At 41.9% G+C, this 14,956-nt stretch overlaps 2 protein-coding genes across 2 annotated transcripts; both read right to left on the bottom strand.

Annotated features, from left to right (window-relative positions):
* Positions 1–3,684: 3,684 nt before the first annotated feature.
* Positions 3,685–6,460, bottom strand: LOC138231301 (uncharacterized). The gene is made up of 3 exons (XM_069186532.1): positions 6,402–6,460; positions 4,415–5,914; positions 3,685–4,011 (listed from the first exon to the last, which is right to left on the bottom strand). Exon 2 carries the CDS (start codon positions 5,877–5,879, stop codon positions 5,007–5,009), a length of 873 nt encoding a protein of 290 aa, XP_069042633.1. The 5' UTR covers positions 5,880–5,914; positions 6,402–6,460; the 3' UTR covers positions 3,685–4,011; positions 4,415–5,006.
* A 5,255-nt stretch (positions 6,461–11,715) lies between these two features.
* On the bottom strand, positions 11,716–14,521 carry LOC138231306 (uncharacterized). The gene is made up of 3 exons (XM_069186538.1): positions 14,463–14,521; positions 12,478–13,977; positions 11,716–12,074 (listed from the first exon to the last, which is right to left on the bottom strand). The coding sequence occupies exon 2, from the start codon at positions 13,940–13,942 to the stop codon at positions 13,070–13,072; it is 873 nt and encodes a 290-aa protein (XP_069042639.1). The 5' UTR covers positions 13,943–13,977; positions 14,463–14,521; the 3' UTR covers positions 11,716–12,074; positions 12,478–13,069.
* Between the last annotated feature and the right edge of the window lie 435 nt (positions 14,522–14,956).

The raw sequence follows: 14,956 nt of genomic DNA, 5'->3' as shown, positions 1-14,956 counted from the left end.
ATACTGTTGGCCCGATGACCTACTTCAAGAAGAATTGTTACATAGACCGCCAAGGACTGTCATCACACTTTACGTCATAAAGCGCTTTAAAACTTTTGACAAGTTCAACACCTCATATTTTGTACTGTTTATCATGGTAAAAGCAACTCAAAGCAATTCTAAAAATGATCGAAAGGTAAAAATACAAGCTTATACGAGCTGTCGTTTTAACATTTATAACATATATTTAAACAAAACATATATAATCTATTTTAATAAAATAGAAAAGTGTTCTTAGTCTTCACTTAAAAGCTGTTAGAAGCTGCCTTTCTGACAAGAGAGTTCTGTGAGTTCCACAGTCTCAGTGCATTAAAGTCAAAACCAGTTGCTTTTTATTTCCTCTTTTACGACAGAGCAAGGAGGGTGTCCAGAGACCACTGTGCACCTGCAGACTGATATGGGGGGTAAAAAGACTAGAAGTTAGTAAATAAGATTTTAACATATGTTCTAAAACACACCGGACACCTGTACAGTGATGCCAACACAGTGATCTGAGCTCCTTCTTTGAGTTAAATCCTAGCATCTGCATTTTTTACAAGTTGTTGCTATGGCAGAGCATGACCAGAGCATAACAGAAACCACCCATTTTCTAACCGCTTCATCCAATTCAGGGTCAGGTGGTCAGGGGGTCGCGGGGCACGGGGGAGCCAGAGCCTCAGAAAGTAATAAGCAGGAGATACCTGGGACTGGATGGTAGTCCAATGCAGGGAAGACACAGACACTCACCAATTATCCCAGAAGCCAATTAACCTACCAGTAGTTCTTTGAACTGTGGGAGGAAGCCGGAGCACCCAAAGCAAACTCATGCAAACATGGGGAGAACATACAAGCTCCATACAGATAGCACCCCAGGTCCAGAAGTGTACCCAGGGCCTCAGCACTGTGAGCTAGCAATGCTAAACGCTGGGCTACTGTGCATGCAAATTTCTAGGCATCAGGTGATCAATCAGGTAGTGTTTCTCAGATAAAAGGACACCAGTTATTTAGTATGAGATTCAAATTGACCTCAGAACAAAATGTAACTTATGTTATATAACTTATATAGAACTTACTATAGCATAACTGTCTTATTTGGCTCTTGTAGAAAATATTAACAGCATGCCTATTAAACATACAGTATCTAGCAATCAGCAATCAAAATAAAAACATTTCCAAACATGGAAACTGCCCAGTTAATGAAGCATTTCAAAGACATTAATCTATTCAATAATTACAGTTTTAAGTAGATAACAGATTTATATTCAGATTACGAAAGCATCATAACAACTGCTGCTTGTGTAAGGAATCCATGAATACCACTGTACATGAGAATTCCACACCTATTTGTAATCAATACACAAAATCCTATTGAATTTCAGGTACTTGTTTATTCAGCATTGCTTGACTCCGCGGACTCCTTGTTGTTTCAATATTCTAGCAATAGGACTAATCGCCAATACAGTGCCGTTGTAATCTATTCCTTCTGCCAGCAGAGGACGGTATTCGCACAGCCCGTTCAGGATAAGATACGGTCCTCGCAGTTCACAGTACAACTGGCCAAAGCCGTATTCGGAATATGCTCTCGATAACCTCGTTTAGTTTAAGTACGGCCATATTTCATATCAACCCACAGATGCATTGCATAAACACTAGAATTCTGGTTGTACTTAAATTGACCTTATACGTTTTGGATTATGTTTAACCTTCTTCAATTTCTTCAACCATATTTTGAGATGATTACGTTTACAGAAGCAAATATTATTCAGTGCTTTTTCTTCACTCCTTTAATCAAACCCACATTTCTATAAGGAGGGCCATTGTGAAACTCCCCAAAGTGAGCTGAATTAATCTTTTATTCTTCACACCTGCGAAGTCATTCCTACATTGTGTAATATGAAGGCCTTTCATTATTCACGTATACTACAACATCTGAAAATAATGGGTCTTGAAATAGTTGAATGAAAGAAAATCCTGAATAACTCCTCCAAATGCGTGTTACACTTTCATCAAGTACACACACTTTGAATGTGATGAACTATAAAAAGTTATTTTAACCATACCCAATGGAGCTCAGGAGTGCGATTGCATACACAATCATGTTTTCAGTGTTTGGACATCAGCCGTACATCAGAACAATCATTTCACTAACACAGCTCCGTGTTGAGTGACTTCCCTCCAAGAACACAAAGTCACTTTCCCTTAGCAATTATTGCATGGACTTTGATTATCTGCCTTCTGCATCAAGCCCTGTATTATATACGGTACAAAGCCAAGCTTTGGGATAGTGCTTTGTTTGGATCCTTGTCTTGATCCTTTTGGATCCCAGGCTGCTCATTTGCAAATGAGTTTTGATATTAATTATAGTGACTATAGCAATGAGCTGGCACTGTGGTTCACAGAGCTGGGGTCCTGGGTTCAATTCCTGGGGTGCAGTCTGGATGGAATTGTATGTTCTCCCTTCATTTGTGTGGATTTCTTCCAGGTGCTCCAGTTTCTTCCCACAGTCCAAAGACATACAGTACTAGTAGGTTAAGGTGGAACTGCAGTCCCAATTTTGCAGACACAAAATTATTTAATTTCAGCCACAAAATAAAATCATTGACATTATAGAAAAACTTTACAAACTCAAAATTGAGCACAAAATCATGAATTTTGTGAAAGGACTGTAAGTTACGCCATGTTGTAACAAATTCGCATTCAAGTTCCACACAAATTGCGATGTGATGCAGCCCTTCCTGCTCACTAATCACTGTAATGACTAATGCAATGTGATGTAGGAGAGAAAAGGTATAGGTTATGCAGCAAACATTTCACTGCAAAAAACGTTCCATTCCAAGGTTCTTTATGCAGAGTTAACAATGTAATATTATTTATTGGCAAAAACGTAAAAAAGTTGAGAGCAATATTTCCATTGGATTAAACGAGATGTATTCACAAGCCTGCTCCTTTACAATGTCACAGGGCCACATCAGATTACAGGAAGTTTTGCTGCCTCGTTCTGAATCGCAGAACATGGTAATTCTTTAACCTTGAAAATGTAGTCTATTTTGTGATGTAATGATGCAATGTCCCTTTACTGAGAGCCAGCAATCAACGGATGTGTCTGATCGTGAATGGTTTTCCCTGTTGTTTGTTGTATTACTTGGTGTTGCATTTTAAGCTGTGCATGAGGCAGGACCCGGAGGCTGCTGCTTCTGCTGGTGCTTCTGCTGGGATTGAGGAAGAGCTGAGCGCCATGTAAGGCAAAGACACTGCGTTCCACTTTATCAGGTGCCTGGAGTGTAAGAGCTGCAGATAATATTGAGTCACATTAATCCCAACATATTTCAAATATTATGAAAATTAAATAAATTAAATCAAATAACTTTCATTAAAAAAATCAATCACTCTTTACCTTGCTTTTTCAGTTGTTTTTAAGGAAAAGTGATGCCGAGAATGTGTGAATACTGCTTTTTGATGGTTCCAAGACCAATGTGACCTGTTCTATTGCCTGCTAATTGTACGTTCCAGGTTGAAAAATTATTTTTAGGAGGTCAAGGTGTATGAATGATAAGAGAAAAACTGAAATAACCACAGCTACGCAAACACCAGTCCACCAAAAAAAATCATTTAATTAAAATAAGGTAACATTTTTTTTTCATCATCATACGGATGAACTGTGCTAAATGTGTTTCTAAAAAGAAAAAGCAGGACGTGAGTCGTGAGCCAAGATCATGACTCTTTTGCTCTTCTTCACATCAGTTTTCATCTGCGAGGAGGAGGAGGAGGGCGGCTCCTGATGTGCTGACACTTGGGGAAGTGCCTCTGTGCCGGCCTGGGGGCAAAGCGCCGGCCGCAGTGAGGGCAGGGCACGTAGTCGGGGTTTGGATTCGCGGGGGGCTGGGGCAGGTTCACAACTTTCCCTCCTTGCGTGATCACCTGCTGCACCTCCCTGGCCTGTTTGATGCTCCGAATGAAATCCTCGTGCTTCTGCCTCCAGTTGTTCTTTCTCAGCTGGGAACAGGAAATGAAACCAATAAAACAGCTTCCAGAAAAAGTCCAGACTAGCACTGCGTACACAGTCTGGTCGCAAACCATTCACAAGGCAAGAAAATATCAATACAGTAATAACGTAGCTTTCTGGGGCTACCTTTCAGGTCATTGGGTAGAGAGTAGAATTTACGTAGTTATGGTTTTGTTTCCTGTGAGTGCTATTTGCTTGATATGTAGATTTTTACAACAGAATTCAGAAGTCACTAAGACACATTTATTCTGTCTGGCAAATGTGCCTTTGCGGCAGTTTTTCAGAAGAGTACTTCATAAAACACTTATTTATTGTTTACATTGATTTATAAGCTGAGTCTGACTCTAGGAGAAAACAAGGGAAGCTTGGAAAGAGTTTAAGGATAGCCCTTACCACGATTGGCGGTTTAACCTTCTTCTTATGGATGTATGTCTCCAGTTCTGTTCCCTTGGCCCTGTGCTTGAAAGAGTCAAAAACCTTCCTCTTTGAATTCTGAAGCTTCTTGCAGATCTTGCTGTGTTTCTCCAGCCTCTCTACAGCAAACTTCCCGTGACACAGTTCACAGGGCACCAGCTGAGGGTTTCCACTCTGGCTATTCTCATATGGAAATTGCTCAGCGGTAGGGCAGATCAGACTTGTAGGGGACAAATATCTGTTTTCCACTGACAGAGTTTGTTCATCCAGACATGTGGTGTTATTTCTGAAGTGGCCCTGCGCGGCCTGTGCCGCTGACACGTCGCTTTCAGGGAGCCTTGCTTTCTTGAGATACTTTCTCCTTCCACAGGGGACGTCTTCTAGCCCACGGCTGCAAGGGCTCACTTGACGTCTCTCCTGATGGGAAAGCGCAGAGGGAAAGTGCGATTCTGCGCATCCGCCATCTTCCATTGGAGAACCATAATCAAGGTTGTCTCCTCTGATAGGAAGGGCTTTCCTTGGAGTGAAGGCTTTTTGCTTCTCCATTCTGCAGGTCAGAAGAGGCACGGCCTTAGAGCGGTGGTTGGCCCATGGTCCTCTGGGGCAAAGCTCGCTCTGCCTCGCCTCTATTTTCCCTTCCGGCCACCTCTCTGGAGTCTTCCATCTCTCTCGGAACCATCCTCAGCTCCTCCTGAGCTCTGAAGAGCTTCGCCTGCATCATGGCCTCCTTCTGGCGAATCTCGTCCTTCATCATGGCCTCCTTCCGGCGCATCTCATCCTGCAGGCTGGCCTCCCTCCGGCGATGCTCCTCCTTCAGCGCGGCCTCTGCCTCGGCCACTTTTCGTAGCTCCTCTTGCAACTGAAAGTGCTCCTTCCCATTGGCATGAGAAGGGCATTGCCCTGGAGGGGTCGCCACCATGGGGAGGACAGTCCTGTCCTTAGGTTTGCGTACTCTTGAGCCCCTCCTGCCCGGCCTCTCGCAGGGCCTCTCATGACCATCCTGAGGCGGGGTGGGGGCAAACAAGGAATCACTCTGTGCTTCCGGGCGGTCCACAGCCCGAACCTCACCAGGGCCGGAGACTTTCCTGTTACCCATAGGCTTCAGGGGGTAAGACCGATCATACCCCACAATGTTCTTCTCGGGGCCCTGTTGGGCTTGGAAGCGATAGCTGTTCCCCATCTTCTTCTCCGCAGCGTATTTGACATATTGGAAACATTTTCTCATCTTCTGTAGAGCTGCCTCCTGCCGCCGATTGTACATGGCGATCATTTTTTTCTCCTTTTCCTGCATCAGTTTCTCTTGGAAGGTGTCCTTCAGAAGCTGTATCTTGGGAGGCGGGCAGTACGTGGAGATCAGATCCTGTTGCCTTAAGGGCGCGGGTCGATTCGAGTCTGTGTCCTTCGGGGAGGGGGACAGAGCACCAGGCTTAGGACTGGGCTCCATTGGCAAATGAGATATGAGCTTTGTTTCCCAGGTATCTGGAAAAGGCAAAAATGGCAAATAAATGATATCCTGCACAGTCTAGTATGGTCTAATAGAAAAGAATAAAAAAAAAAACAATTCAGGAAATACACAACTTTTTAATATTAAACCTAATGGTGTTGAATGCTGCATGCTGACTCAGTAGGAGACAGATCCTAAACATAAACATTATAATAAACATTTGTTTCCCAAATAACATTCTCAATGTTCAGAATGCTTAAAGTCATGAGCTTTTTTAAAAATGTTTAACTGAAACCTGGAAATGTGCTATTTCATTTCAAAGCTTGTATTATATCTATGATATAAATGTTTTTTTATATAAAATTAACCCATTATGCAACAGGGGTTTGAGCAAAAGTCACTGTGAATAAGGGAATTTATCAATATTAATTAGCCGTTTCACTACATTATAGATAGCTGAAGGATTATGATACAGTATATCGATTTCGCTACAAATTGACAAGCATATTTGATGACACTTACCAAACAAGTTTTAAACAGCGGAGAAATAGTTCACCACGACGATAGCAATGCAATGTTTGACTGCATCTCCCTATGTGATATATCTGTATTTGGGTATATACAGATCACGTAATTCAGGGAGCACTGTTACGTCAGGTCACCAACCATTATTACGACGCTCATATGTCATAGAGCTCCTTAGGATGTTTGTATAATCTTTATCCAAATTTTCACATGGCCGCAGTTACGGCGTTTATTTTACAGTTAATGTAACAGGGTGTCATTATATTTTTCTGTCTTTATGGTGGCAGACCACTTAAATAAATCTGAGTAGGCGGTTTCTACAAGTGGGTCAGATAAAATATTAAATATACAGTAAAAGCTCACACCTATTCATACCCTTTATGTACTGTATATCTACAATTACGTATACTACGTATACAGTTATCGTATACTATAATACGATAACTACCATTACAAAATGTCTCCCTTTTGATTTGAAGTGGTTCTTTTAAATAAGTAAATTGCAATCACTTAGCCTACATCTGAGCTCCTAATTCATCGCGACGACGGACTGAGACTCCAGTCGGATTTGTGAGAAGGGGTGTGCCTGTTTTAAAACCGATTCATACGTCTTAAACACATGGACATAGATAGCAGTCTGTGTTATATAATTTATCTTTTTATTTTATTTAAATTTAAGTATCACATACACATTTTCAAAGTAACTGTACCCCTTTTAATTATGATCCCCATCGCTCACAGCTCCGAAGGTGAGACGAGGGCTACTTCAGATGGGATTTCCAATATTTCTCTCTTAGCTTGTATACCGGTGGAAAGGAGAGGGGTCTTAAAACGTGTTGATAGTAAGATTGGGATGTATTTGCAGTCTAGATATAGTTTTTTTAATGTTCGGAGCCACCACAGATTCATTTTCTTACGACTGCTTTTCTGGATGACAATGACAATGCAAACGATGGTGTTAAGGCGAGGCTGTGCCTTAAGGCTCCTCTGCTTACAATATTCAGCGCGTAAATCGCAAACGAGCGCCTTCCCTTACGATGAAAATGCAGAAAATAAGACCACGAGATTTAAACCTACAGCTTACAAATTTATGCGTAAACACTAAAACCGTATCTTTAGCAAAACTGGCGAGACAATGTGTTTTATCATTTAAAAAAGTACTGGAAAATAATTAAAGGTTATCACGATAAACAGAGGTTACTGATCTACTACTGTACGCTGTGACCAAAAATGAGAGTCCCCCGATCCTCGCAGCCTTCATGCTTTGGTCTTGGCCTGGCCGTTTTTTTTAAGATAATGGGGTCAAGTTAAGAAATTATGCAAGTTTCTAATCAAATCCAAGGGCGCCCCGATCTCCTAAACATCTTTAGAAGGCCGACGGACCACACTGCACGGTCCGGGTCCGGGCCCTGACCCGGTTCTGGATAATGCCAGCTTAAAGTGAAAAATTCTACTGTACATATTATGTTTCTTATTATGGTATATATGTATAATGTGGCGCGACCGCTTCACGAAGCTAGAAAGAAAGTTATCCGCCATTTTTATTTTACCTGCAATTGAATTTGCCATTAAAATCACGATTAATACCGCAGCTGCTAAATTACTTACCTAAAAGCGTTCAGATACAAAAGCACTTGAGCTGTAATGTTTATATACTGTTGGCCCGATGACCTACTTCAAGAAGAATTGTTACATAGACCGCCAAGGACTGTCATCACACTTTACGTCATAAAGCGCTTTAAAACTTTAGACAAGTTCAACACCTCATATTTTGTACTGTTTATCATGGTAAAAGCAACTCAACGCAATTCTAAAAATGATCGAAAGGTAAAAATACAAGCTTATACGAGCTGTCGTTTTAACATTTATAACATATATTTAATTAAAACATAATAATCTATTTTAATAAAATAGAAAAGTGTTCTTAGTCTTCACTTAAAAGCTGTTAGAAGCTGCCTTTCTGACAAGAGAGTTCTGTGAGTTCCACAGTGTCAGTGCATTAAAGTCAAAACCAGTTGCTTTTTATTTCCTGTTTTACGACAGAGCAAGGAGGGTGTCCACAGACCACTGTGCACCTGCAGGCTGATATGGGGGGTAAAAAGTCTAGAAGTTAGTAAATAAGATTTTAACATATGTTCTAAAACACACCAGACACCTGTACAGTGATGCCAACACAGTGCTCTGAGCTCCTTCTTTGAGTTAAATCCTAGCATCTGCATTTTTTACAAGTTGTTGCTATGGCAGAGCATGACCAGAGCATAACAGAAACCACCCATTTTCTAACCGCTTCATCCAATTCAGGGTCAGGGGGTCAGGGGGTCGGGGGGTCGGGGGGCACGGGGGAGCCAGAGCCTCAGAAAGTAATAAGCAGGAGATACCTGGGACTGGATGGTAGTCCAATGCAGGGAAGACACAGACACTCACCAATTATCCCAGAAGCCAATTAACCTACCAGTAGTTCTTTGAACTGTGGGAGGAAGCCGGAGCACCCAAAGCAAACTCATGCAAACATGGGGAGAACATACAAGCTCCATACAGATAGCACCCCAGGTCCAGAAGTGTACCCAGGGCCTCAGCACTGTGAGCTAGCAATGCTAAACGCTGGGCTACTGTGCATGCTAATTTCTAGGCATCAGGTGATCAATCAGGTAGTGTTTCTCAGATAAAAGGACACCAGTTATTTAGTATGAGATTCAAATTGACCTCAGAACAAAATATAACTTATGTTATATAACTTATATAGAACTTACTACAGCATAACTGTCTTATTTGGCTCTTGTAGAAAATATTAACAGCATGCCTATTAAACATACAGTATCTAGCAATCAGCAATCAAAATAAAAACATTTCCAAACATGGAAACTGCCCAGTTAATGAAGCATTTCAAAGACATTAATCTATTCAATAATTACAGTTTTAAGTAGATAACAGATTTATATTCAGATTACGAAAGCATCATAACAACTGCTGCTTGTGTAAGGAATCCATGAATACCACTGTACATGAGAATTCCACACCTATTTGTAATCAATACACAAAATCCTATTGAATTTCAGGTACTTGTTTATTCAGCATTGCTTGACTCCGCGGACTCCTTGTTGTTTCAATATTCTAGCAATAGGACTAATCGCCAATACAGTGCCGTTGTAATCTATTCCTTCTGCCAGCAGAGGACGGTATTCGCACAGCCCGTTCAGGATAAGATACGGTCCTCGCAGTTCACAGTACAACTGGCCAAAGCCGTATTCGGAATATGCTCTCGATAACCTCGTTTAGTTTAAGTACGGCCATATTTCATATCAACCCACAGATGCATTGCATAAACACTAGAATTCTGGTTGTACTTAAATTGACCTTATACGTTTTGGATTATGTTTAACCGTCTTCAGTTTCTTCAACCATATTTTGAGATGATTACGTTTACAGAAGCAAATATTATTCAGTGCTTTTTCTTCACTCCTTTAATCAAACCCACATTTCTATAAGGAGGGCCATTGTGAAACTCCCCAAAGTGAGCTGAATTAATCTTTTATTCTTCACACCTGCAAAGTCATTCCTACATTGTGTAATATGAAGGCCTTTCATTATTCACGTATACTACAACATCTGAAAATAATGGGTCTTGAAATAGTTGAATGAAAGAAAATCCTGAATAACTCCTCCAAATGCGTGTTACACTTTCATCAAGTACACACACTTTGAATGTGATGAACTATAAAAAGTTATTTTAACCATACCCAATGGAGCTCAGGAGTGCGATTGCATACACAATCATGTTTTCAGTGTTTGGACATCAGCCGTACATCAGAACAATCATTTCACTAACACAGCTCCATGTTGAGTGACTTCCCTCCAAGAACACAAAGTCACTTTCCCTTAGCAATTATTGCATGGACTTTGATTATCTGCCTTCTGCATCAAGCCCTGTATTATATACGGTACAAAGCCAAGCTTTGGGATAGTGCTTTGTTTGGATCCTTGTCTTGATCCTTTTGGATCCCAGGCTGCTCATTTGCAAATGAGTTTTGACATTAATTATAGTGACTATAGCAATGAGCTGGCACTGTGGTTCACAGAGCTGGGGTCCTGGGTTCAATTCCTGGGGTGCAGTCTGGATGGAATTGTATGTTCTCCCTTCATTTGTGTGGATTTCTTCCAGGTGCTCCAGTTTCTTCCCACAGTCCAAAGACATACAGTACTAGTTGGTTAAGGTGGAACTACAGTCCCAATTTTGCAGACACAAAAGTATTTAATTTCAGTCACAAAATAAAATCATTGACATTATAGAAAAACTTTACAAACTCAAAATTGAGCACAAAATCATGAATTTTGTGAAAGGACTGTAAGTTACGCCATGTTGTAACAAATTCGCATTCAAGTTCCACACAAATTGCGATGTGATGCAGCCCTTCCTGCTCACTAATCACTGTAATGACTAATGCAATGTGATGTAGGAGAGAAAGGGTATAGGTTATGCAGCAAACATTTCACTGCAAAAAACGTTCCATTCCAAGGTTCTTTATGCAGAGTTAACAATGTAGTATTATTTATTGGCAAAAACGTAAAAAAGTTGAGAGTTATATTTCCATTGGATTAAACGAGATGTATTCACAAGCCTGCTCCTTTACAATGTCATAGGGCCACAACAGATTATAGGACGTTTTGCTGCCTCGTTCTGAATCGCAGAACATGGTAATTCTTTAACCTTGAAATGTAGTCTATTTTGTGATGTAATGATGCAATGTCCCTTTACTGAGAGCCAGCAATCAACGGATGTGTCTGATCGTGAATGGTTTTCCCTGTTGTTTGTTGTATTACTTGGTGTTGCATTTTAAGCTGTGCATGAGGCAGGACCCGGAGGCTGCTGCTTCTGCTGGTGCTTCTGCTGGGATTGAGGAAGAGCTGAGCGCCATGTAAGGCAAAGACACTGCGTTCCACTTTATCAGGTGCCTGGAGTGTAAGAGCTGCAGATAATATTGAGTCACATTAATCCCAACATATTTCAAATATTATGAAAATTAAATAAATTAAATCAAATAACTTTCATTAAAAAAATCAATCACTCTTTACCTTGCTTTTTCAGTTGTTTTTAAGGAAAATTGATGCCGAGAATGTGTGAATACTGCTTTTTGATGGTTCCAAGACCAATGTGACCTGTTCTATTGCCTGCTAATTGTACGTTCCAGGTTGAAAAATTATTTTTAGGAGGTCAAGGTGTATGAATGATAAGAGAAAAACTGAAATAACCACAGCTACGCAAACACCAGTCCACCAAAAAAAAATCATTTAATTAAAATAAGGTAACATTTTTTTTTCATCATCATACGGATGAACTGTGCTAAATGTGTTTCTAAAAAGAAAAAGCAGGACGTGAGTCGTGAGCCAAGATCATGACTCTTTTGCTCTTCTTCACATCAGTTTTCATCTGCGAGGAGGAGGAGGAGGGCGGCTCCTGATGTGCTGACACTTGGGGAAGTGCCTCTGTGCCGGCCTGGGGGCAAAGCGCCAGCCGCAGTGAGGGCAGGGCACGTAGTCGGGGTTTGGATTCGCGGGGGGCTGGGGCAGGTTCACAACTTTCCCTCCTTGCGTGATCACCTGCTGCACCTCCCTGGCCTGTTTGATGCTCCGAATGAAATCCTCGTGCTTCTGCCTCCAGTTGTTCTTTCTCAGCTGGGAACAGGAAATGAAACCAATAAAACAGCTTCCAGAAAAAGTCCAGACTAGCACTGCGTACACAGTCTGGTCGCAAACCATTCACAAGGCAAGAAAATATCAATACAGTAATAACGTAGCTTTCTGGGGCTACCTTTCAGGTCATTGGGTAGAGAGTACAATTTACGTAGTTATGGTTTTGTTTCCTGTGAGTGCTATTTGCTTGATATGTAGATTTTTACAACAGAATTCAGAAGTCACTAAGACACATTTATTCTGTCTGGCAAATGTGCCTTTGCGGCAGTTTTTCAGAAGAGTACTTCATAAAACACTTATTTATTGTTTACATTGATTTATAAGCTGAGTCTGACTCTAGGAGAAAAAAAGGGAAGCTTGGAAAGAGTTTAAGGATAGCCCTTACCACGATTGGCGGTTTAACCTTCTTCTTATGGATGTATGTCTCCAGTTCTGTTCCCTTGGCCCTGTGCTTGAAAGAGTCAAAAACCTTCCTCTTTGAATTCTGAAGCTTCTTGCAGATCTTGCTGTGTTTCTCCAGCCTCTCTACAGCAAACTTCCCGTGACACAGTTCACAGGGCACCAGCTGAGGGTTTCCACTCTGGCTATTCTCATATGGAAATTGCTCAGCGGTAGGGCACATCAGACTTGTAGGGGACAAATATCTGTTTTCCACTGACAGAGTTTGTTCATCCAGACATGTGGTGTTATTTCTGAAGTGGCCCTGCGCGGCCTGTGCCGCTGACACGTCGCTTTCAGGGAGCCTTGCTTTCTTGAGATACTTTCTCCTTCCACAGGGGACGTCTTCTAGCCCACGGCTGCAAGGGCTCACTTGACGTCTCTCCTGATGGGAAAGCGCAGAGGGAAAGTGCGATTCTGCGCATCCGCCATCTTCCATTGGAGAACCATAATCAAGGTTGTCTCCTCTGATAGGAAGGGCTTTCCTTGGAGTGAAGGCTTTTTGCTTCTCCATTCTGCAGGTCAGAAGAGGCACGGCCTTAGAGCGGTGGTTGGCCCATGGTCCTCTGGGGCAAAGCTCGCTCTGCCTCACCTCTATTTTCCCTTCCGGCCACCTCTCTGGAGTCTTCCATCTCTCTCGGAACCATCCTCAGCTCCTCCTGAGCTCTGAAGAGCTTCGCCTGCATCATGGCCTCCTTCTGGCGAATCTCGTCCTTCATCATGGCCTCCTTCCGGCGCATCTCATCCTGCAGACTGGCCTCCCTCCGGCGATGCTCCTCCTTCAGCGCGGCCTCTGCCTCGGCCACTTTTCGTAGCTCCTCTTGCAACTGAAAGTGCTCCTTCCCATTGGCATGAGAAGGGCATTGCCCTGGAGGGGTCGCCACCATGGGGAGGACAGTCCTGTCCTTAGGTTTGCGTACTCTTGAGCCCCTCCTGCCCGGCCTCTCGCAGGGCCTCTCATGACCATCCTGAGGCGGGGTGGGGGCAAACAAGGAATCACTCTGTGCGTCCGGGCGGTCCACAGCCCGAACCTCACCAGGGCCGGAGACTTTCCTGTTACCCATAGGCTTCAGGGGGTAAGACCGATCATACCCCACAATGTTCTTCTCGGGGCCCTGTTGGGCTTGGAAGCGATAGCTGTTCCCCATCTTCTTCTCCGCAGCGTATTTGACATATTGGAAACATTTTCTCATCTTCTGTAGAGCTGCCTCCTGCCGCCGATTGTACATGGCGATCATTTTTTTCTCCTTTTCCTGCATCAGTTTCTCTTGGAAGGTGTCCTTCAGAAGCTGTATCTTGGGAGGCGGGCAGTACGTGGAGATCAGATCCTGTTGCCTTAAGGGCGCGGGTCGATTCGAGTCTGTGTCCTTCGGGGAGGGGGACAGAGCACCAGGCTTAGGACTGGGCTCCATTGGCAAATGAGATATGAGCTTTGTTTCCCAGGTATCTGGAAAAGGCAAAAATGGCAAATAAATGATATCCTGCACAGTCTAGTATGGTCTAATAGAAAAGAATAAAAAAAAACAATTCAGGAAATACACAACTTTTTAATATTAAACCTAATGGTGTTGAATGCTGCATGCTGACTCAGTAGGAGACAGATCCTAAACATAAACATTATAATAAACATTTGTTTCCCAAATAACATTCTCAATGTTCAGAATGCTTAAAGTCATGAGCTTTTTTAAAAATGTTTAACTGAAACCTGGAAATGTGCTATTTCATTTCAAAGCTTGTATTATATCTATGATATAAATGTTTTTTTATATAAAATTAACCCATTATGCAACAGGGGTTTGAGCAAAAGTCACTGTGAATAAGGGAATTTATCAATATTAATTAGCCGTTTCACTACATTATAGATAGCTGAAGGATTATGATACAGTATATCGATTTCGCTACAAATTGACAAGCATATTTGATGACACTTACCAAACAAGTTTTAAACAGCGGAGAAATAGTTCACCACGACGATAGCAATGCAATGTTTGACTGCATCTCCCTATGTGATATATCTGTATTTGGGTATATACAGATCACGTAATTCAGGGAGCACTGTTACGTCAGGTCACCAACCATTATTACGACGCTCATATGTCATAGAGCTCCTTAGGATGTTTGTATAATCTTTATCCAAATTTTCATATGGCCGCAGTTACGGCGTTTATTTTACAGTTAATGTAACAGGGTGTCATTATATTTTTCTGTCTTTATGGTGGCAGACCACTTAAATAAATCTGAGTAGGCGGTTTCTACAAGTGGGTCAGATAAAATATTAAATATACAGTAAAAGCTCACACCTATTCATACCCTTTATGTACTGTATATTGTAGCGTTTTGCAGGTTCTTTTTTCGGAACTAAAGAACAATGGAGACGCGATTAACCAATCACTGGCTTTATTTTACAACCACACCAAAACCAAACA

Source organism: Lepisosteus oculatus, unplaced genomic scaffold (assembly GCF_040954835.1).
Source record: "Lepisosteus oculatus isolate fLepOcu1 unplaced genomic scaffold, fLepOcu1.hap2 HAP2_SCAFFOLD_53, whole genome shotgun sequence".
Lineage (NCBI taxonomy): Eukaryota > Metazoa > Chordata > Actinopteri > Semionotiformes > Lepisosteidae > Lepisosteus > Lepisosteus oculatus.
The sequence above is the reverse complement of the archived record's forward strand: the minus strand, read 5'-3'. Positions and strand labels throughout refer to the sequence as shown.

Bases quoted from the DNA above. Each gene is read 5' to 3' on its own strand.
- LOC138231301 (XM_069186532.1), bottom strand. From the start codon at position 5,879: ATGGAGCCCAGTCCTAAGCCTGGTGCTCTGTCCCCCTCCCCGAAGGAC.
- LOC138231306 (XM_069186538.1), bottom strand. From the start codon at position 13,942: ATGGAGCCCAGTCCTAAGCCTGGTGCTCTGTCCCCCTCCCCGAAGGAC.